Genomic DNA, 24,795 nt, shown 5'->3' with positions numbered 1-24,795 from the left:
AGTTATTGGACGTTCAAAAATTGTTTTGCTCCTCTTTTGTTGCGAACGCTTTATTTTATTGTACTATAACATTTTAAAAAGTTCATACAAATTTGGTCCAGAAAATAACTGCAGTTACGATACTACTGTTCCAACCTTTTCTTCAATTACTAGAGGTACAAAACTTCAGCCATGAAACATTTCCGTTTACCCTTTAATGAAAAAAAAAACGGAACACCACACAAATATAGTCGCTCCTCCAACATCATTACCATGTCATTTCTTTCATTATGGCGTGTTAAAAAAAAGAAAGAAAATGTACCGAGAAATAGTGCCAAAAGAAATTTTATTTCGTAGGACAAGAACAAATCCCATCTTTTAAAACATTGCACGCTAATTTGCACTAGTAATGTGGACAACCATTTTACAATAGGCGTCGCCAGTATCCCAGGGTTACTTTCCAGGTACCGCTTGCTAAGCTGAAACTATGACGCTGAAGAGAAAATACTCCGCATTTTATTTACCTACACATACATTTGCACTCTCATAGGCTACGGTGTCCTCCCAATCTGAGAAACCCTGTAAAAGAGTAACCTGGACTTCACGAACTGCTCAACAGCAAAGATTAAATTAAATTACAGGAAGGAGCCCGTTTGCAACACAAAACCCCCAAACTGAGACCCTTTTTAAGCCAGTTAGCCCTTTTCCCTGTATTGTTTTCCTGTCATTACAAATATACGTAGGGGAATTCACACCAGATTCCTTCAGAAACATTACACCTAATTTTCTCAACTGGTAACGACATTAGACTACGGGTGAACACTTACACGCCTGCTGACGCAGCTACCCACCTGAACTACTTCAGAGCTCAGTTTAATACCAGTACGTGGGCTTGTACTCCAGCCTCTTGACATTAATCATATCAGCAAATTACACCCTAACGATTACGGTAGTAAAATCAAAATGATGATTCCCCAATTCCTTCCAAGCTCTCTCTAAAAATGAAATTATGGGTCGCTACTGTAACACATTCACGGTAGAACCCTACAGTGTTTTATTCAAAACTCAAATATCTGTCTTAACAGGAAGCGGACAGTTCACCAGGCCTCTGCACTTTCCACCGTTTCTGTGGCATTTGCAAAAAAAAAAAGCAGGTCACAGACCTTTTAATACCACCAAAACATAAAAACCAACAACGTCAAATATGGTGCAATTCGCATTTGGTAAACCCACTTTGATCTAGTGTACAATAGTTTTGCAAGCAATAGCAGCATAGATCCTTTAACATACTTAATGACACATATACTTCACGTGATATATGGTGCCTTATCCGCATGGCTAATGTAGAAAATATCAACCTTAACCCAAAGTTTGTCATGACCTACACTATGGAAGAATTCGAATTTCTATTTTTTCCTTGAAAGTTAAGACTATGAAACGAAAAAGAGAAGACTGTACAATGCTGGGTAGAAAGTATGGTGAAAGCCCAATCCCTAGGGTTTATCAAAAATCTTTGGAACAATTTAATCAGAAAACAAATCACATGAAAGACATCACAGCCTTTCTTGTTGACTGCCAAAGGAGACTTGATCCAAACGCTGGTGCTGCTTGCACAAACCCCATAGTGAGGTTTCTGCATCATTAAGGCACAAGCAAAGAAAACTGCACAGTAACTGGTAAAAAAAAAAGGTTGCAAGTCAGCTTCTGGAACTGAAGGATAATCTGTAGGGAAACAAACTCCATTCCTTCACAGATGTCATTTACAAATGGCCAGGATGGTTTATACAAATCAGTAAATGGTATGCACATATTTCACGTGTGCCTTCTCAAGTTCTGCATAATTTTTCCCATCCTACATTTTCATCTGAAGCACACACAGAAGTACCCATGGATAGTATTTCAAAAATTAGTTTGATAACACCAATATACTATCAAGCAGTTTTATTAGAATTAGCAGGATGATCATTTTCTTTTTGAACACCTACAGCATAATTGCCTTGCTAGCATTTTGTAAGTCAAAGATAAAAAAATCTCAGAATATTTAAGATTTAATTATATCTTCTGTTGATGTCCTCACCACTTTAGATTTTGTGGGATGTTTAGCCTTAGTCACTGAATTATCATCAATAATAGATAACCTGTTATTTAAATGTGCATCACTGTTATTAATCCAAGCATGCACACACTCAAGACATCCAAGTCACAAGTTTCAACTTTATACCTTTTCTATTGTGAAGACTCACACAACACTCCCAGTTCCAAGTGTTTTTTATGACATTTATTTCAATAGTACAGTCAGTTTTTAAAGAAGTCTTATAACAGATTAAACCAATTGGATCTACAACTCCCATTTCCAAAAATGGTTCAGAAACTGAGAGCAAAAATATAGATCTATATTTATATATGTATAGAAGTGGCTCACACTTCAGTGTAAGGAGACATCTTTTTAGTTTATGGGCAACATTCCCTGCATCATATGCAGGACAATTTTCAGACTGCTGCACTGTACAAAAAAGAATGTTAACCTCTAACAACAAGGAAAACCCACTGCGACTGCTCAGATACAGGGGGTGCCTTACATGGGGGCACAATGCCAAGAACTAGAAAACACACTTTCTGACTTGTAACTTAATCTAAAAGAAAATTTGGTGGGAAGCATTCAGAAGTTAATTGGCATTTTTTTGTACATTCCTTTCCAGATACAGCTCACAAAGTTGAATGCAAAAGCTTTACAGCATCTACAACAAATCTGGTTTTATACAAATATTTTTACCATCTGTGCCACCCCAGAGGCCCCCTTCCTTCCCAGCCCCTGAAGCATGAGTTAACCCAAAATCAGAGACTTGCGTAAAGCAGCGTCAAACTAAAGCCAAAAGAAACCCAAGTACAAAAGAAAGCCCTGCTCCAACCAGCTCCACAGACTTGCTGTTTAAATATAACCTTACCTGTGCTTGCTCAGACTGAACTCTTCCTCAGTTCTACACACTTAAAAACTGCATTTCTCACTCTCTTCTGAAGCCGAGTGACATTTTGCCGAGAGCGCACAAATTCTTTTGAGAAAGACTTCAGGTACACCCAGCATTTCCTTCTCAAAGAATAGAGGTTGTTTTATTCCTAAATGGTTTTTCCCTTTTTTTGACCTGAGAAATTATCAGGAAGTTCATTACAGAGGGGTTGGGGGTGGATTGTGTTGGGTCAGGAGAATAGTTTTTTTTTCTGCAGATATTAAAATCATACATTTCATAATAAAAACAATGAGAAAAGCTTCAGTCATCTGTGAAGAGCATCCTTGTAAACACACCTAACTCCCCTTCATCCCCTAAGGTTTAGAGGTCTTCCTAAGCATTATGCCAAAACCAACTGGATCTGGAGGACCAAACATTTGTTATAAATAATTAACTCAAGAAATGCTACCCCTAGGTCAGTTACTTCCTTTTGTCGGAGGAAAGCAGAGGCCCAAAAGTTCATAAAGCACTGCGACTGTCCTGGAGAACTGTAATTGATAACAATAGAGAAAGAGGGATGGACTGTTCCATTGCCCAATGTGTTAATTATCCAGCCTCCCACCCTCCACATAAAATAGCTTCAAATATAAAACAAAGCAGGGATGAATATTTAAACTACACAGCAAATATACATCATCTCCAAGATCTGTAAAGAATAAATATTTTTTTAAAAATTATGCAAACACGTGCCACTCTTGCTCTTTAACTTTACCATGCATATGCATTATTTACAATTTGAAAAATACTGATTTCCTTTTTAAACAAAAGTTCTGTTTTTTTAACCACCTTACAATCAGCCAATCCACATTCAGCTACCCAAAGGGGGGTCTCACCACGTACAACATACATGGCTATAAGGACGTTTAAAGCTGTGTTGAAAACATATAAATCCATTCCCTATACACAAGGAAACGGAAAATGAAGTCAAAATGGAAACAAAAAAGTCAGGTTTGAAGGAGGAAGCTACGGTACAAGCCTGGAGGGTAGGGTCTTTTTTTTTCAGTGTCTTTTTGCGTTCCACTCTGCCGCTTACAATACTGTTGTACAATTTGTATTTTTTTTTTAATATTCTACCTTTTTATTACAATATAATTTAAAGTTTCCATTAAACAAAACAAGAAGAATGAAACAAAAAAAGTGATGCAAGATTGGGTAGTAGACCAGCGGTGACAGCAGAGGCCTGTGCTGCCCAGTTTAATTGCATCAGCACTCTAGTTGGTAGAGTTATTCTTAAAAAGTTCATGGTATGTAGGATTTATCCTCAATCCTCAATGTACTCCCAAAGGTCTTTCTCGTAACCTTCGTGCACATGCTGTAGCAACACTCTTCGCCGGCTCTCACAGTATCTGGGGATGTGAGAGAGAAGATACACTTTAGGGTTAAGGATCTTTGAATAAGCCTACCTTGTACACTGTCAGCTACTCCTTTTGTTCAATACAACCAGACAACTTACTATGACCTGCTCATGATACTTTGGAGGTATTGCTTTAATCCACTCCAGAGAGGCCTTAAATGTCTTTTCTGTATATTATAACTTTAATTCCACTCTAAAGTGCTTAGATGTTCAGATATTACACAATATTCATTTTCCGTTCATGGGGCAAGAGTCCAATTTCAAATAAGCAATGACTCAGAGTAACTGAAGTTAATGAAAAATCAAGAAAATCAAGAGATTTTTACAGATCAGAAAATTTTTAAATCTCAAATGTGTAGATATTTTTACACATTTCTAATGATTTAGAATCTTAAGAAAGAGTTCACATTCTTTTTTTTAGAAAAATGACTTATACTATTATACTGATACAACTGGAGATGATTAAAAATACCACATCTCTCCAAAACTCCACAGCAGGCACCCTACCTGTATTTATCCTGTACTTTCTGTTTGATGTCCTGAAGTGAGTCCTGGGAAATATCTCGTTCCAGATATCCAGACAAAACCTCTGTGGCATTTTCCAGGTCTGCCTGATTGTTCTAAAAAAAGGGGAGGGGAGAGAACAAAATAAGAGGGAGCAGAGTGCAGCAATGCATTAAGGACAGCTGTGTGCAGCTAATTAGCACTACCAACCAACAAACCACAACCATCTATAAAACAAAAGGCATCTTACAAGGCAAACGTTCAGGTTTATGTTTTTCTTAGAAGTGCAAGTAGAATTCAATGAACTGTAGGGATGAGAACAATAATTGGGTCCGTTCATTAAACATAAGTTGGCAAAGCCACATCACAGAAATACATAGCTTTAATAACGCACACTACTGTCTGAGACTAGCAGAAACGTTAAAAAATATCAGCGGCCCATCAAGAAGTGACTCAAAACCCCCCAACCCCTTTTAGGATCTCATACCTCAAAGATAATGGACTGATTATTCTTCTTGAGGTAGAAAGCAAAAACGTAAGTGTACATAAGCGTGGCACGGCACTGGCACAGCACATCGACGGCCTTCTTCAGGAACTGCACTTCAATCCAGGACATGTTGTGCTGCTGCATCTCCTCCATTTTCTGCTTGACCTGGGCGTACAGCTTGTGCTCGAAGCGCAGGCTCTGCATGTGGTTCATGTAGCGGTTGCAGTAGAACAGGTACCTTTGCAAGGCAGCTCTGGATCGCTGCAGGGTGGACAGAAACGCCTGTTGCTTACAGAAGGGACTTACAAATGTTTCAGGTTTTCTAAAAAAACGGCCCATACCCCCCTCCAAAAACAAAACCCAAAATTCACACGTTTACATTGTAAATATGATTTACAATGTCTTCTCTGCAAAGAAGAGAAAATCTCACCCCTCTGTGAATGTACAAACTTCAATAATTCCTGTTGCCCCCTCCCTTCCCACGGTTGTGCCCACCGGCTGTCAGCTAGAACACGAGATGCTTAGTCATCCCATGAATACCCTCTGTCTGCACTTTCCAGCAAAACAACCAATGCTTCACCGGGCCACTCAAAAAAAACAAAAACAGTTCTCTCTCACTAACAATTGCTGCAAAATCAAAACCCCTTTACAATGGCAAGGTAAACCTCGTTCCACACATTTGTTCCCTGTAATTCTGAAAACTGCACTAGGGCACTTTTTTGTAGCACAACAATCATTCCAGGTGTAGCTGAACGCGAGTCTGATTTACCTCTTGAGCATCTCTTGCTGCCTTAGCATCATCTTCATTGTAGCGATTGCAATTGTACCTTTAAAACATAATTAAAATTACCATTAACAAATAAAAAAAATCTTCACAGTCTTATATGTAAATAATAGCCATATGCATTATATAATGGTGATTTTATGCGTGCTAAAAATTATGCGATTGCAATTATTTCAAGCAATCTTTCATCAGTTTATTGTTGATGACATTACAATACATGTTTTATTTACTGGTGAAAGAGGTGTTGGAATCTTGCTCAAGATGTTGAATTACGAAAACCTCAATCACCTGAGCAAGTTCCATAAAAGAAGCAATGAAACCAGTGAGGGAAGAAAAACACCAACAACAAAAGCCTGCTAAAAATACCCCCTATGTCATAGCTGCAAGAGAGCTGTACCCAAAAATGTACCCAGAGCTTGAGTCCGTTTATATAACAGTAATATCATATGTTAAGTCAGATTTCTGTTTTTGTTTCTTTTCACCTGAAAAAGCTTCAATTACTTCTGATAACCTAATACTACAATTGTGCACAAAATGGTTGAAGTGTGTTGTTACTTTCACTCAAGAAGCACACACATCTTAAGGGGTGTCCAGTTTAAAGTTAGTAAAAATAGTGCTTGACTGGCTGCATGACAACAATGAGGGAACACTGAGGAAAAGGGGCCACTTATGCTGTAATGAAGTAAAAACTCGTACAAATATTTAAAATTAAAAGAACAAAATCATAAGATCCTTATCAGACTAACTGCACATAAAGGGCCCACTTTTTTCTAGATCATTGACTGATCAGCTTAAAAATCACCATAAAAATGGGTCTCCAAACCTTCATCATCTACACCTGGGATGTACTGGGTAAGAGAAAATCACACATAGTATTGCAAGGACTGAGAAACCAAAATAACTTAATTCACTGGTATACCTGAAAGAAACCACCAGCAGACCATGAAACCTACAATACAATTTTGTTTTATTAGGCTCCACAAGATCTTTGGGTCACAAAGCAAGAAGCTTTTTAGGCTGAAATCTCCTAAACAGCTTTTTGAATAAATGCTATACATTATGTATTGTCACAATCGGAGATTTATTTATTCCTGGGGAAAACAAAACAAAACCTCACTGAAGATGGCCAGGAATCTGTAATGACACATCATACTTACCAGGCAGACCCATGGGGCTCCCAGGGACCTAGGCAAACCCAGCAGAACTCTGCTTTACAATTCTGGTTCCGACACACCATGTGATTGCAGCCTCCATCTTTCTCAATGGTCACATGACATTTGGGACATTCCTTACGACAAATACAGAGTTAGCTTTTTAAAACGTATTTGCAGAGTGCTATTCAGCCTCTCTCTCCAAATGATAAAGACAGTGGGATATTCAAAGGTAAAGTGCCATTTACCTTAGTGTTTGCTGCGATCCAATTTGATGTTTCACTGTCATCATCACATTTTTTGATCCATTTTCTCAACCACTACAAGATGCAGAATAAAAACCTTCCATTCAGATTTATGAAAGCACACCCATAAACTGAGCATATTCTTCCCTCAGTTGCAATAAGCCAGCATAATGTAATAACTAAATAGCGCATTAAAGATACACTGATACAGTACAACTGTTAATAGCTAACAATACCACAGAAAGATTTCAGTTGTATGATAACTCACATTAACCATCTATAAGTAGAATTTAATGCATGTGATCTTGTCACAAGAGTGACAGAGTCAATGGTAAAAGGAGGACATTTCACAGAATGTAAAAATACAAGTTAGATATATCATGTCTAATACATGCAAATTAAATTAATACATTTAAAACATGATACCTTTTACACAAAGTACATTTGCATTCAACTTAACTTTATTTCTCAAATTAACTGCTTTATTTTAGTGAAAAAACAAAGTCCTTTTATGAACTTTTTTACAGAGCCTTTTCAATTTCTTTTAATCAAGGCCAGCAATAACATTTTTATTGTTAGTTCAGGTGGGTAGCTGCGTCAGCATGCGTAGGCTGCAAAGGAACAAGTAATAGGTTTATTCCATGCTGAAAAAAAGAAGAAAGAGAACACAACGTTTCGGCCGTGGAGCCTTCTTCAGGTGTCAGCTGAAGAAGGCTCCACGGCCGAAACGTTGTGTTCTCTTTCTTCTTTTTTTCAGCATGGAATAAACCTATTACTTGTTCATTTTTATTGTTAGTCTGACAGCCCATGGAAAAAGACCAGTCTAAGGACTTATCCAGCAAACTGAATTCCTATCCTTCGTTCACAAATATGTCTTCCTTCCTTTCAACACAATACTTGAATTTAACCACTGTTGAAATCAAGAGCCTGTTGGGCAGAGTGGCCAAGTATAAACTACAATAGAGAACAAACTTTTGGCTCTGAAGATCTGTTTTCCAAATGCACCTCTTTCAGATTCATCTCACAGAGGTAATAGGTCATGGTATTTTAATCTTCACCTGTACCTTTTCTATTTTAACTCAAAATGCTGCCCTCCCACTCCACTGACAGTTTATTCACACTCCCAAAGCATCATGAAAGCTGGGATAAATAAATTACAACCAATGAAAATGACTAACAACTGAATATATTCTAAATGTAAATAAGATTTTAGATCTTTAAAAAAAAATGACAGGGAGCAGATGTCTCCAATTCATCTTTGAATAATTTAAGATGTGTACAAAAGGTAAGCCTCTCCATGCATGCCAATTTAGAAATGAGACAGTTCTGGAGAAATTAAATCAATTCTTAAAATGTCAGCTAGAAGTCTGTGATTAATATAAGATAATCCAAACTTGATCCCTGGCTCTTTTATTTTGTTTCCACACATATTCCCAAGATTAAAACTTCCCCGTTTATCAAGTTCGTCCAGGAAACAACTTCCTGAGTCTTTGAAATGCACTTCAGTCAGTCATGTTACATGAGGCTATTTGCATATGTGTCTCCCACATGCCTTTTGCTAAAACACAACTAAAGTGTTCACAAAAAAGGTGGACAAGGCAAGTCTCACGTGGTACTGCTCAGTTAAGTGAAGAAACACTACACTGTGAAGACATAACCAGTTATTCATACCTTACACTTGACAGGATCGTGCCAATTTTCTCCACAGTTGAAGCTAGGATTAAGAGAAAAATTCCATGAAAAAAATGAATCACAGTTTTTTTTTACAGTATTATGATTTTACAGCACTGTGGTCTTAAAAAAAACAGAAAAGGTCTGCTGCAATACTAGAAAATCACAAATACAATTAGCTCACCAGAAGCAGCCTAGCTGGTAAAACCATGGAAACTGCTTGTCACTGATAATGTCGCCAGGAAACTACTTTAAGAAGCTCTTGCAAGTACCTAGCTGTACTTTCAGTAAGAACTGTGCCAGCTCCCAATCCAACAACAATAATGCGCACTTGGCGTTTGGGGTGCAAAAGAAAATGGTTAACCTGATAATGAACATGCTTAAGGAAACTTGCTGATTCTTTGAGTTACAATCACTTTTGCTTGATGTGATGCACACCCCAAAGTTTAAGAGTGTAAGAGTACGGTAAACTGGCGATCTACATTTAAAGTGTCACCTTGTTTTCCACCCTGACGGCACAAGAGGAAGCGCACCAGACAAAACAGGTGCTCAATGAGGTGCCAGTAGATAGACAGGTCTGCATGATGGGATGATGTCATTGAAAATTTTCAGCTAATAATTTCTCTGATCACTCACCAGAATTGACGTCCACATTTGCACCGTACAGGCTTGGCATCAGGATACTGGACTTTAACAACATGATGGCAGTCTGGAGCTGGACACCATTTTAACAGTCGATTACACTGGAGGAGAGACAAGACCAGGGGCTGATGACAGTTTTCAATACTAAACAAAAAGCAGCGTCATAATTCTCTTTTACAGTTTCATTCAATGAGCAATTCGATCACACAAAAAAAGCTGTACAATTCTTACAATATCAACCATATCGTTTTAACCAATGGAACACACTCTACCAGACTAAGAATTACATATAGTATATCAAACATGTAACAGATGTGGAGGTAAGTCCCGATCAGCCATCCCATGTGTTGTTTCCTGACTATTTGTATTTATTAATTTGATAGCCGAAAACATTACAGAAATACAACCTTACCTCTACAAAACTATTAGTGATTAAATGTTGGTACTTCAACTTGACTTTTGAATCTGTTATCAGTCGCCTATAAGGAAAAACAGAAGTGGTTTTAGTGTCCAAGACAATCCAAATGCATTTAACAACAAAACTAGATAAACTGTTCACTTAAGGTTCAGATTAAATGTGTTACAGTATAACATTTAGGGCATCCTAAAATAGACAATCTTGTCTAACAGCTGCAAAAATAAAAGCACCGATTTAATATTTTCATTTGACACTATAAGATCATGACATTTCCACTCTTTGGAAGAAAACTAGAGGATTATATTCCATAAACTTACTGAAAGTAACAGCAGTTATGAAATGACTAAAAAGTATTTTGTTTTACTTTCAGAACTGACAGAAAGACAGTCAGCCACATGCAAACATACAGCTACCAAAGCCTGACAAAAAATTTTCCACGAAAGAGATCAGGATATAGGTTGACATACTAATGGTGTTAATACAGGGTGAATAGGGGGACACAAGGAGGTTAATGTTAGAGCTCTCTAGATGTGTCCAAGTTAACAAATAAATAGAACCCACACAAACCCCAAAAGCCTGCTGTTTCCAAAGATAATTACTTCTTTACTTGGGATACATCATATAAGCCTTTGAAAAATCTGAGAATAAGAAATTCTACACAATTTCAAACAAAGAATGTTTGACACTGCACAAATTATTTTTTACTCATTATTCAATTTCTGATCCATATAATTAAGTGTACAAAATGCTGATGTGTATATGTTTTGCATATTTATTTTTTCCCATTATTGGAATGGGTTAGTAGCCTGAAACGCAGATTTGAATGCATTCATACTTGTATTTAAACATTATATATCTGCTCTCTGCAAATGAACAAGCCATAGAATATAAAATCACACTTTAAGAGTTAAGAAACCTTTAGCCAGAATTTGGAGTGGGTGATGGTGACCTACTTCTTCTACAAACAAGTCTTTCAAAGAATCTGCAGCTGCTTAACTGTAACAATATGTAATCGTTAAAGTCACACATCCACTGTTCTCATAAGCTGTAAACCCAATGAGCTTCCAAATGTTTTGAAAGCAAATTTGATGAGATTTCACTTGTTTCATTGCAATTTAGAAAATAAAACATTTCATTAAAAGGGTTTTCTGCCTTTATACAAGCCAATTTTCACAAAGTTCAAAGGCTTGCTGCAGCAAAAGAAAAATAAAAAAGCACCATATTTATCAGCAATGAAAAAAAAAATTCTATGAATATTTTACCAAAGAGTTGCTGTGCCAATGTTTTAGACTCTGGTCTACTTACATGACTGTATTGTCGTCCACTAAGATATCACAGCTGTGAGCAGGACAGGAAATGGTCTTAAAGAGAGAGAGGGGAAAAGAAGCAACTATTCATTCAATGCCAACTTTAAACTGAGGCTCGAAACAGTTACAACCTTTAACAGTACAACAAAGATGCAAATTTTACTTTTAGATGCAAAGACTTTTTTCTAGCACTCAGTTCTGAAGTATTTAGTTTAACCAGTTTTACTATTTAGATTCTGTGCACGGTGGCATATGGCAGAAATTTTATATTCATAACCTTTTTCTAACCTGGCATTAAAAAGACTCCATGTAGGATTAATTTCTACAAGTAACATCTTGGTGGCACCATAGTATGCTAATTTTTCAGCTAAAACTGTTTATGCATTTCAGATTTAATCAACTGTTCTAATGCTGTACCAATATTAATTAATTCCAGTACAAAACTTACTTTCATATTCAAGGGCAAATATTAAATCAAGTCCCCATTCACACCTGGATGCCTCTAAGTTAACCCAGAAGTTTTTGGAAGCTTTTAAAAGAACTTCATGCTTTTGACTGAAGAGTGAGACCAAACTTCAGAAAACCGCTTTTTGGGATTGCAAATGTGATGTAAACATGCTAATATTTCATGGTACAGTAACAGCATGAAGAGAAGAGTACTTGCACAAAAATGTCATTATAGATATTTCACTGCTTATGAACTTTCTAGACTACTTAAAATACCTCTACTTAATATTAGTCTTTCATTTACATGCTTTCACAAGGTTTAGAGCTTAATATCTCCTTTAATGTTTGATGCCGATAGGCATCACTTAAAATGACAATCGTGTTGAAATCTGTTATGCTCCAGATGAAAACAAATGCTTTTTTTGATAGTGTTTTCAGCTTCGAGTTCAAAACCATCACCGACACCAAGCCATCTTATGATGAAATGAATTAAATCTAGTCTCTGCCTCTCCTACAATGTCTTTTGTCAATGCTTAATTACATGACAAAATAAGGTTTTAATATGACCATGTGATGTTACATGGGACTCCTATCTAAATGAATATGAATTTGTATGCCTTTATTTTTTACTGAGCAAAACGTCTTTCACAAATATTTGCTACAATCAAATGTATCAGTTAGCAGCCGACCATCATCATACACTTGAAGTAAAACGTTACTTTCTATATAACCTAATCGCCAAATAGATTTGAAAAATGTTGTTAAAGGTCTTAACAAAATAGCCCAAATGTGAGCCAGCAACCTTACGGGGAATATGACCTTTTCAGTACTGTGAAATAAATGGTAATAATACTTGTCTGTGTACAAGTGGTTTACCTCTCAAGTGCTTTTATTTCCCTTTTCTTCCTGTTGTTGAGTTTGGGAGTGGCCCATTACTGACACATCCTCACTGGAAATGCGTTACGAAAGGGCCACCCAGGGCTCACTGCATGTTCACATACACATTTGCCTTGCCCTGGTGCTGTAATTGTCAGCCCCAGGCTATACACAACGTGTTGCCAAAACTCTGGTCAGCCAAGGTCTGCCTTTTCACATAATGAGCGTTTTCACCTGAGAAAAGGTGGCCCTGAGGATGTCTGCAGCCAACGCAAAACAGAAGGGGTTGTATGTTCAGTGAAATGCGGCTCATGTCTCTACATTCTGAGAATTGAATCCAAGCATGAATTGAGAAAATTGAACAACTTGTTCAGTTTTTTCCCCGATTCCTGGGTACACTCTGGACGTTACTAAGATAGCCAAATCACACAACTTTAGAGTCATACAAAAGAAGCTGAATACTGTTAAATATTGCAGCCACGTGTTAATTTGAATGAAAAATTAAAACACCATTAATGCTGACAATCAAAGCAAATATAGTGGCCGACATTAAACCAATGTTCATCATGAGACTAACACTTCAAATTTGCTTCAAAGAGTTTTAATAAATGGCCCCACTTTCTCTAAATTCTGCAAGTGTTAAGTGAAAGATATGTTGGTACCTGTCCCATTCCCTCCTCAATGATTTTGGTTGTTAAATATTCACTCCAACACTGCATGCAGAACTTGTGTCCACATTCCAGGCCAGTGAAGTACTACAGAAAAAAGAAAATGTTCACAGAAATAAAAACCACTTTAATCCACAAAGAAAACTTCAGATCTTGGTCATTTTTGACTAGTGCCAATCATGTAATGTACTGTAGAACATTTACTAAAAAGGTTCAGGTTATCCTGACCTACTGTCAATGCTAGACCTTCAAACTTCCTAAAATTATGAAATGAAATCAACCAGGAACACATAACATCAAGAAAGGTAATGTTATGATGGCATTTAAAATCTCTTAGAAAGTGAATAAACACTTTTATTTTATTCTCATTACCAGTCATCTATTACATGTATTCCCTATGTTCCCAAATCAAAACATTTTTTACAAACCACACTGTACTGCAACATTAGTACATAGCAATTGAGTGATAGAAAATGTAATTTTCAGCTCCATGGACTAGTGAACAACTTTCAAGAAAGCAGTAGAGCAAACAAAACAACCCCATCTTATAAAGCAAGAGGAGTGTGTCACGACAGAACAGTTTTCAAGTGTACAATGCAATGTACTGTTTGTATTAAAATATTTTCCTCCTATTTAATTTAAACACATGTATCTGTTCCCTCAAATGCAAAGCATTTAACACAGACCTATTGTTTCCTCTTGAAGTGGCCCAATGCACATCAGCTCAATTTCTCTGCAAAACCCACGGACCCTTAATATTGAAACTTTCAAAATGCTACAAGAGCCTTGCATCTCTCCTCTTGCCTGGTGAAAAAGTCTGTCATTCACTGGTTTACTGCTAATTATATGGCATCCTCTGCAGATTTCCACTTGATTTTCAATTTCTTCTCATTATGTTGATAACGCTTCAATTATGAAGTTTAAAACAGGAAATATACTGCAATATGGTAGTACCAAAGAAACATCAAATCCTGTTATGATTAAATTACTGAAATAAACATTCCATTACAAATGGCCTTGCCCTATGATTTATATTAAAATTGATTCAAGATATACAAAGAATCAGAGACTGAAACCAAGCAGACTACTCAATAAATCCTGCTTCTTTCAACTTAACAGCATACGTTCAGGAAATGCCCATCTATGCAAGAGTACATTTCAGAGTTGCGGGAAAAAAATCGAAGCAACTTCCTCACACATTCTGAATAGCAACTATCCACACAATGAAAAAGAATGCAAACTTCCATTGCACAGCTCTGTGGTACTGACCGAATTAGGATAGTTCAGGTAGCAGATCTGACAAGGCATGTCCTGGGCTGAAGACCTTGTGTTCATCTGACGGGTTCGAGACTTCTTACTGGGGTTTATAACATGACATTCTGAAAATAGTTTCTCAAGGTTCCCGTCAAAGTACCTGAGGAAATGACAGATAGTTAGTGGAAGAAAACATAACACAAACAAAAGTTCTAATGAACAACTGTCTCAGTTCCATGGGTACAAGCAGAAAAAAAAAACAATCTGCCCTACTAAGTGTACCAGGTTGCCAGTGATCAGTAGAGGCTCATTATGTCACCGTCAGGACTATTAATAAAACATGGCTCTGCCTAGACTTGCACAAAATACAAAGCCTAGTGTTTTTTTTAAGTCACACAATATAATCAAAGTAAACAACAATGAAGAACCTTTTGACTTCAAAGCACTTCAAATAAAATGCTATAATGCCAGAAGTTATACTGTGGCAGAGTGGCACATTAAAAACCAAATTGCCTCTTGATTCTGGTAGTTCTTAGAGGACTCCAAAACAGACAGGACATAAGCATTGTAATACATCAACAAAACCCAAAATAAGAGCCTCTATTTCAAAATGCAGCATTGGTCTCCCAAGACCACAACTATAGATCAAGAAGTGACATCCTTAAATATGATCAACATAAAAATCCCATTAAATATTCCTTACTGTCACTACAACTTTGCTAGCTTTAGTGCTGATCAAAGATGCTAGCATAAAATAAAGGGAACAAAGGTTTATTGCCTGTCTAACAAGCAGACTGAAAGAAGATTCTTTTTTACCATCTTTGATAAAAAAAAGAAAAAACTAAAAAGCCACAAATCCCATGTTAAAATTAATAAAGCTTATTTTAACAGTGTGAAATAGTTAAAATAAGAAATTTTGACGTTTAAAATGTAAAATTAAAATGCTGGCTTGCCACTGCTAAACACAAGCCTTTCAGTGAAGTACCCTCATCTTTCCTATTGAGTTAATTCAAAATTAAATGCTGTATTTTCACATTGTGCTGTGCAGTAAGACAAAAATCTCGGTATTTGATACTATACCTACTCCTTTTTTCACTTTTCACTTATGAGCTTTAGCACCAGTTTAGCCTTCTTGAAACTGTCGATATTCTCACCTAGGCACTGTTGAATGGGAAACAAGACTCTCTCTGTCGGTTTAAACTTATACCACATAGCTATCAATTTAAGTCTCAATACTGAAAACTACACAAGATGACTTTCACATCCATTTAAATCATAGCACAAAAGTGTAGTGCCACCTTGTTAGAATCAAAAACTTTAGTGCTTCCATTTTTGAGTGACACTTTTATGGGATATCTGTCAGAGAAGCAAACTGCTGTTTCACTCTATAAGCCAGTTTGTTCAAAACAAATCTTGAACCTCACAAATGCATCCTGGGTCATGTATTGGTCACTACTGCTCTGACAGATCCTAAATAAGAGATCACAAAAAATTAAAAGAGTCTGATTTACTTGCCTTTCCATCAGCTTCTCTTTGTCCCAGTTGAAGTGGCTAAGAAGTATTCTTGTTATAGTTGCAGGATTCTAGAAAGCAGAAACACAAATCAGCCTTTGCTCTTGTGTATTGGCAAAGAGATTATGTGAAAATCCAGACATGAAATAAATGGATACTTATTTCACATTTCCTTGGCTTGTCTGTGTAATTCCACAATATGGAAGTAAAAGTATATAAACCTATACTCTTATATTATACTGCACTAACTATAGCTATGAACACATTCTAGCTCAAAAACACATTTGCAATTAGTACCAGTATGAACCAATAAACAAAACATTTAAAAGGTTATGAGCACATAGTGAATTTAATTACTCCACTTTAACCAAAGGTTTTGTTGAACAATACTGAAACACCAGAGAACAAAAGAATCTTAAAAATAAACATGACAGTTTGACTTCAGCAATGATTTTTACACAAAAGGTGTCAACACAGTAAAACCAAATGCTTCTAAAAATCTCACTACCGCTCTTTAAATACGTACCAGATGACTGTAGTTTTTTGCATTTCTGCAGACTTAACACTTATTTGTCTCAATCATAAACTGTGGTTTCTGATAATTGACACATCTGGCTTTCTAACAGTATATATTTGAAAAATAAGTTCCTCTTATTCTTACTCTTATTGATACTTGAATCATTTGATTGCAAGGAAAGGTTTACACAAGCTCTTGGATAACATTTCTTCTATGATGTAAGAATACATAAACAGTTCCTCTAACAGTGGTGACCTATGATTAAATATCTTTTTTTAAGCTTTTCAAACTTCTGACTTCTATTTCAGTGGTAAATTGAACTAAATTGGGATGTAATGAAGACTGTGAAGACAAAGTACTATTGCTCGCCAAGTTTAGGATATTTAAATTATATTTAATATATTAAAATTAGGATATTTTAAAACAATGGACTTGCGATTACTGTATACTGTTCACATCTCTGTTTAAAAATTTCCAAATAGCATTAGGATTTCTTGATTAACCCCTAGTGTATACCTAAAAACAAAATCCACGCTTGGCTAAACTAAACAAAATGATCCACATCTTAGTAATTAGTATAGTTCTCATATTCTTAAACACGATACAGAATCATCCTAGGGCACATTTAAAGAGATACCATGATATTAAAACTGATAGAAATAAAATGTGATCATGCACCAACAAGGCATTTATGAAGCAAGTTTAGAACATGTGAAAGACTCCTTCAAAAACAGGTCAACATTCTTAATGTAATTCTCAAAACCAAGCAATCACTTCAAACTTCAATGATTCACTGTACACTAAGGGCGGTGGGGTGGCTCTGTGGCTCAGGATCTGCGCCTGTGGCTGGAAGGTTGCCGGTTCGTATCCCGCAGCCGGCAGAGGAATCCTACTCCATTGGGCCCCTGAGTAAGGCCCTTAACCCCAACTGCTCCAGGGGTGCCGTATAAATGGCTGACCCTGTGCTCTGACCCCAAGCTTCTCTCCGGTCTGTGTGTCTCATGGAGAGCAAGCTGGGTTATGCAAAAAGAAATTCCTAACACAAGAAATTGTATATGGCCAATAAAGTGATCTTACCTAATGATTCCCCCCTCTGAAATTTTTACTTCATCTGAAAAACATTATGATTCTCAAACACAAAGCAGTATACTAGGTCTACCATTTACAACATAATGTTAATGAAAAAGATTTGCAAAAACTATTCTTATTTCAAAAAGACTGTGCACGTCAGGCTGACATTTTTATGTGCATGTGTTTGCCTACGATACAACTACTATGATACTTTGCCTAAAATTTACCACTATAAAAATTAAATTACCAAAAATCTTAGACTCAGAATTTCTGCACTTTAATGTGGAAAGCAAAATATTACACAATGCATTTTTAAAGAAATCTAATTAGTGAACTAAAGCAAAAGTAAGATCTACATCTTTATTTATTTGCAATAAAAGTCTGAAAATATCCTTTTATATAGTAAACTCTTGCTTTATTGAATTAACAGGGGAAAAGTGGTGTCCACTAAGTCACAAATTATATGCCCAAAAGCACTAAAACATATATACTACACATGCTTAATGGACCTTTTGACTTTTAACAATTGCAATTAACAGTCAATGAAAACTGTTTATATGCCTTTTCTCTCAAACATACAAGCTGTTTCATGTGTTTAAAATACACTGCAAATAATTTGCTAAAGCAAACAAAACAAACTTATTATAAGGAACTGATCTACCTCTATAGGGCACCATTACTATTCCTAAATCTCAAACCTGTGTAAGATTTAACTTTGTTCTGTTATTTGTGTATTTCATCGTTATTGCACAGCAAGTCTAATACTTCCCATTTTACAGACATAATTCCCCTTTAGCAGAATTTATCCATTGTATCCAAAGCAAAAAATATTAGGGACTGCTAAAATAGAGGAAAATTGTCAGTACAAATTCCAAATCAGAAGGAAAGGAGTATTGAATCATCCAATTACATTCATTAGCTGAGGTCACATCAAGCCAACTGTTAGCATCTCCCATTAAAAACAAGAGAGCATGTGATGATCATTTGAAAATATACATAAAGAAATTAACTTGCAACATTCTTTCGGGATTTTTATTTCAAGAGAATAAATCATGTGAAAAGAGGGCAATATTTAACAATTCAGACAATACTGTATGATAAAAGGCTGTTTTTAGCAGATCTTTGTATAAGATCAAAACCATAACGATCCCTAAAAGCTTGCCAACTTCTAGGCAGAAATCCATTTCAACCCAATAAATGACAGTCAGCCTCCAAAAATGTAACTATAGAGACAACAAAGACACCTCAACAGTTGATAGTGTACTACACAAAGAGAGCATAGTGGATTTATGTTTAAGAATAATAAAAGATTTAGACGACACCTTCTTGCAAAAAAGCCACAGGGCTGGTAATTTTATGAAATGTTGGGAGTACAATATCATATGACATTTTGTATTACTATCTACAGCTTTCGACTGTTAAACGTTGCTTAAACAGAAGGAACAAATGGATTTTGCTTTCTAAATTATGCAAAGATGGATACTATTCACATTTCATTTTTTTTTAAGATGCTGCACGCTGACATTAGAAAGACTGGGAATTTTCATTTACTATTTTAACACACATTGCATTCCTTGTCAGGGTACACTGCTGAAAACCTTAACATCCATTCAAATAGTTTGAAAAAGCTGTTCATTCCATTCCAAAACAGACTACCCTGGTATGCAGGATTATACCCTGAACAGGATGCTATCTGTTGCTAACAGATACTAAGTATCATTGGACACACACACAAGGAAAATGTGAAAAAACCTATCAAGCTACCCATCATTTATTCTGAAGATGGGAAAAAGCCACTGGAACTGGTGAAAATCCATGTTAACGCATGGAGAACATGTAAACTCTATAGAAAAGGTAACAAATCCAGACATTAACCAAGGTCTCAAGAGCTGAGGCTGCCAAGATAACCATAACACCAAGTGGCAGCCTAATATCTTAACCTTGTATGACGTCTTAAAATTATATTTACAGAACAATCTTTATCTATGAAAGAAAAATTAAACCAAAAATCTGAAAGGTTATCGTTCAATGGATTCGTTTTTCTGTTAAACTAAGAAGATTGCCATTAGCTGGATTAGACAATTGTTGATACAGTAAACACCTCTTCCAGCTGATGGTAAAGTGGATGACGGGCAGTGTCAACTTCTGACCTTCTCTCTAGCGCCTTAAAACACCAAACACCAGCAAGACACCTGTGGGGTTCTAGGTGCACGGTGTAGAAAACCCTTTTGCACAGATGTGACAGTGAGACGTAACAAACAGGACCTTGGGATATACCAAGTACTATATTTAGATTTAAGGACAACCATTTCGTAATGCCACAGACATTCATCACTCGCAGCAGCACCACATGCAATTGCAGCAATTATCAATAAAGAAAAAGGAATCTGACAAAAAAATAAAGCAGGTCATAAAGTCAAATGAGGACATGAAACAGGGTCACAGCTTCAGGTATGTTTTCTTTTACACTAACTGCAGGGGAGAGTATGTGCCAGGAAGCCAGCACTAATACATACAATCTAAAGACAGCATCCCTAACACAAAGGAACAAAAGGGAATTCCACAGCTGCTCCAATCTAGCACTTTACTGCAGGTGCTACTATCACTCAAATATATGCACCCTACTAAAATGTGTGCAGAATACGTCAAGATCATTAAAAAAAGGTGAATAGCACAAAATACCTTTTGGAACTATTCCAATCCGTTCTTTGGCCTGACTGTAACCTTATCCTAAGGGATTCTCACAAATGAGTCACCTTTTCCATGTGTTTAGCTCATTGATGCCAACAGTCTTGTTAAAACATTTAAGTTGTAGTCTAGCTCTAAGAAGTTTAATTTCTGCAGCTCTGCTCAAACCCCTTGGCAGCACAACAGAACGTGAAAAAAAATACTTCAAACGAATGAAAAAAAAAAATCAATAAAAGTTAGCAAAAAAAAGTCAAAAAAGGAAAAATACATGATATTTGAAACCTTGCACAAAAGCCTTGTTTGTCAACTACTAACTATTCTTGGCAGGCACATTTAAAGACTTTCAAAAACAGAACTAGGTGCAATTCCTGCATTTAAAGACAGGCAAAGTGAATTTGAACCACCTGCTGAGTTCCAGAGGGCCTCCTCCATTTACTTCCCCATACAAAACAGGGAGTGTTTACTATACCCTATCCCTACATGCCATGGCAGGGAAGAGAAGATGTTTGCTCGTCAACACCCACTCAAAATTCACAATCCCTTCTCTCTGAGGCCCCATGTCTGTGCCAAGGGTGTGGAAGCCAAAACTTATTAATACAGGACAGTATTACAAAGGAGGTCTGATTTACAGTTGTAAGTGACAAAGCATATTTTAAAAAACAACTTAATTGTACTTTTGTTAAATTATTTTTCCACCTCTACAACACGGTCAATGTTTTTCTAATTTTGATAGCATAAAGCAGTTAATTCTTGAACAGGAAAAAAATGTTTACTTACAGGGCTGCTACAGATTACAAACAAACTATAAGATGGCAATGCGTCTAATGAATCCAATACTCGCATGGATAACAGACTATACCAGCCTTTCCCCCTCAGTAGCTCCACTTTTGTGGACATTCATCACCTGAAGCTTATTAAACGGAGGTAAGATACCTTTTATTCCTGTCTCCACCAGAGCCCAAGGGTCATGCAAAAGATCATTTAGAAATATTAAAAGCCACATCACCAGAACAACGGAGAGCAGAACCAAACCGCCTGGGCACATGGAATGAAAAGAAGTCCTGCATTTCTAAACACTGAAAATGCTATCAATATATGCTGGGTGCACACTGCGATTCCTTTATGAATAAGTCTTCTAAATGACAAACACGTTAGAAAAACAATCTGCACACCAAACTAGCTTTAAAATGAAACAAATAAAAGAAAAAAGGCTAGCTTTACACAGTGTACAGCGTGAGAGTTATCTTGAGTCAAAGCTTCTGCAATGAACAAACAAATTTATATGAATACTGGAACTTGAACGCGCTGGAAATAAAGCAGTATATAACTACAGATTATAGTAAAGCTCTGCCCCTAGAGAACTTTGCTGAATTCTGATGGTATAAAGGGCACAGTGTGGCTTAGTTGGCAGCATGTGTGCATCTGCTCATCGGTTTGTCTCCTGTTGAGTTTAAAAAACTGAAACAGGACTTTAATCTGAAATCTGAAACTGGAATTATAATCCATTCCATCATGAATACTTTAAGCCATTATTTTCAGATTTAAACTCTTTACAGAGTAGCTGTCGAAGCAAAAAACAAATCCAGTTGGGGCTGCACACTGGGGGTGGTGGAGGGGATCCCCATTACCTGTAAATCACTTTGAGTGGAGTGTCCAGAAAAGCGCTATATAAGTGTATGCAATGATTATTATTATTAATCATTCATAAGTGGCTGCTGCTCATACAACAGCAGGTAACTCATAAACCAGATGATTGTCAAAGGATGTAGGTGTAAAAAGGGTATTTAAAACTTCTAAATATTTTTCTGACTAAAATGTAATTTTAAAAATGTACATTCAAGCTTTACAGGATGGAATTTTCTAAACGTATTTCTGTAAAGAAGATGCATTAGTCAGAAAAATGATTTGTTTTAGACTGGTCCACTTGACCATAATAAGACATCTCAACTTTCAGATAATAATAATAATAATTGCTTACGCTTATATAGCGCTTTTCTGGACACCCCACTCAAAGCTCTTTACAGGTAATGGGGATCCCCTCCACCACCACCACCAGTGTGCAGCCCCAACTGGATGATGCAACGGCAGCCATAGTGCGCCAGTACTCTCCCCACACACCAGCTCTCAGTGGGGAGGAGAGCAGAGTAATGAAGCCAATTCATAGATGGGGATTATTAGGAGGGCATGACTGGTAAGGGCCAATGGGAAATTTGGCCAGGACACCGGGGTTACACCCCTACTCTTTTCGAGAAACGCCCTGGGAGTTTTAATGACCACAGAGAGTCAAGTCAGGACCTCGGTTTTACATCTTATCTGAAGGACGGCACCCGTTTACAGTACAGTGTCCCAGTCACTATACTGGGGCATTAGGACCCACATGGACCGCAGGGTGAGCGCCCCCTGCTGGCTCCACTAACACCTCTTCCAGCAGCAGCCTTAGTTTTTCCCAGGAGGTCTTCCCATCCAGGTACTGACCAGGCTCACACCTGCTGAGCTTCAGTGGGCTGCCAGTTGTGAGTTGCAGGGCGATATGGCTGCTGGCTACAGACTACAGATTTACTATGGAAATGTATTGTCCAGAAAGCTAAAGGTTGATTTTTTTTTTACATATTTCAGGACTTAGGAACAATTAAGATGCATATTACTTGATCCTGATAAAATAACTAAAGGGTAAAATGAACAACCCTTTTAGTGAACATATATTTCATTCTTTTGCACTTTAGGTAATCTTGATTCCTGGCCGCATTGTGCATAGTGCCTGCATACTGCCGGAGCCTACATGCTTTACTAAAATATGGAGGAAAAAAATGACGATAAATAATTTGAACAAAACTTCAGCAACAACGGTCTTCCTTGTGGTCAATCCCAGAAAATCAGTACAGCCGCCGCTTAAATTGTACCAGAGGAGGAAAGGGCTTTCTGGCCCGGGATCAAATGAAATCCCCGAGTCAGCACCTTTCCTTAATAAAAGAAGTCGCTTTAACAATCCTCGACCAATATGACCGTACGGCCACCAGACAAGGACCTTAAAGTCGAGCGGTGTTTGCTTAGCATAAGTTTTATTTGGCTAAGCAGGCGCTGTGCGGCACGGAACTGTAAAATGGGACCGCCGTCTGAACGACTTTCCCACCCGCTGCCGTCACTACCGTCCACTGAAAACGAGCCCCCATCTCATTAAAACAGGGCTGCAAACAGGGCTGACAGTTTCGAATTAAACTATACATTGTCAACACTCTCAGCCGAGTTCTTTATCAACAGGAGAGGCAGCAGCTCTCCGCCATGTTGTTGTCGGGCCTAAGGAGAATAATCATCATGCAGGTGGACAGCATCAGTGAAAACCCCCTCTTACCCTCTTTTCACGCCGATATCCCGAACCGGCAAAAATAAACCCCCGTCCCCGAAAACCCCCGTTGTCGCCCGCCTTCTACGGCGAGATAAGTAAGCTCTCGTCTGGGAATGAGCACCGCCCTGATAAAAGTTACCCTACTTACTCTGAAAACCCCACGCTTTTTTATTTTGGTTCACCCCCCCTTTAAACTAACCGTTTCCAAACAGGCCTTCGCGCAATGCTATTCCAGTGGGGGGGCCGTGCTCTGTCGCAGTCCCTCCCCACCTGCAAACAGACCCAAGCTAACTGCTGCCGTCTCATCCGGCCATCTCCGGCCTACCGCTTTCCCCGCATCCCCGGCCTTTCCTGCAGCCGGCTCGCCTCGAAACACCTCACCTGGATGACCTCGTTGACCTCCCTAATGCACTCCACCATGTGCTGGAGGATCTGCTCGGCGGTCAGCACCTCGAAGCGGTAGTCCTCCTCGTCTTGGCCCGGCCCCAGGCCGCTGCCCCCGGTCTCCCCGCACACGTCCCGCTCGCCGCCGGCCTCCGCGGGATCGACCAGCTCCACCTCCCCGAGCTCCAGGGTGTCGTCTTCGGGCTCCTCTTCGGCGCTGTCTTCGCTGCATTCCTCCTCCTCGTCGTCGTACTCATAATTGTAACCCTCGTCCGAGTCCATTACTATGTTCACGCCGGGTTGAGACAAGCGAAAGGTCCAAAGGGGGCTCGACAGAGATATTATTTACAACGTGAGACACAACGGCACCAGGAAAAAATTCATACAGACTTAAAAAATTTCAGCCGCAGAGAAAATAACAACACAAGCGCCGCCACTGCTGAGCCAACAAAGGGACGCGGCGTCACGAACTGACGTCGACAGCGCGT

At 37.8% G+C, this 24,795-nt stretch overlaps 1 protein-coding gene across 2 annotated transcripts; it reads right to left on the bottom strand.

The window, feature by feature from the left end:
- Positions 1-308: 308 nt before the first annotated feature.
- On the bottom strand, positions 309-24,795 carry arih1 (ariadne ubiquitin-conjugating enzyme E2 binding protein homolog 1 (Drosophila)). Of its 2 annotated transcripts, none has more exons than XM_069190754.1 (14): positions 24,374-24,795; positions 16,308-16,375; positions 14,808-14,952; positions 13,533-13,625; positions 11,546-11,601; positions 10,235-10,301; positions 9,817-9,923; positions 9,181-9,223; positions 7,513-7,584; positions 7,271-7,401; positions 6,099-6,156; positions 5,330-5,590; positions 4,846-4,958; positions 309-4,330 (listed from the first exon to the last, which is right to left on the bottom strand). In XM_069190754.1, exons 1-14 carry the CDS (start codon positions 24,587-24,589, stop codon positions 4,246-4,248), a joined length of 1,515 nt encoding a protein of 504 aa, XP_069046855.1. In that variant the 5' UTR covers positions 24,590-24,795; the 3' UTR covers positions 309-4,245. The 2 variants fall into 2 exon arrangements, with proteins under 2 accessions (XP_069046855.1, XP_006628991.1); XM_006628928.3 differs by having other exon boundaries at positions 24,305-24,793.

Source organism: Lepisosteus oculatus, chromosome 5 (genome assembly GCF_040954835.1).
Source record: "Lepisosteus oculatus isolate fLepOcu1 chromosome 5, fLepOcu1.hap2, whole genome shotgun sequence".
Taxonomy (NCBI): domain Eukaryota; kingdom Metazoa; phylum Chordata; class Actinopteri; order Semionotiformes; family Lepisosteidae; genus Lepisosteus; species Lepisosteus oculatus.
The sequence above is the reverse complement of the archived record's forward strand: the minus strand, read 5'-3'. Positions and strand labels throughout refer to the sequence as shown.

Bases quoted from the DNA above. Each gene is read 5' to 3' on its own strand.
- arih1 (XM_006628928.3), bottom strand. From the start codon at position 24,589: ATGGACTCGGACGAGGGTTACAATTATGAGTACGACGACGAGGAGGAG. The intron at 7,585-9,180 runs GTATGAATAACT...TGCATCTTGTAG, and splicing joins ACGATCCTGTCAAGTGTAAG to TGGTTGAGAAAATGGATCAA. The intron at 5,591-6,098 runs GTAAATCAGACT...TCCACCCTGCAG, and splicing joins CAGCAAGAGATGCTCAAGAG to CGATCCAGAGCTGCCTTGCA.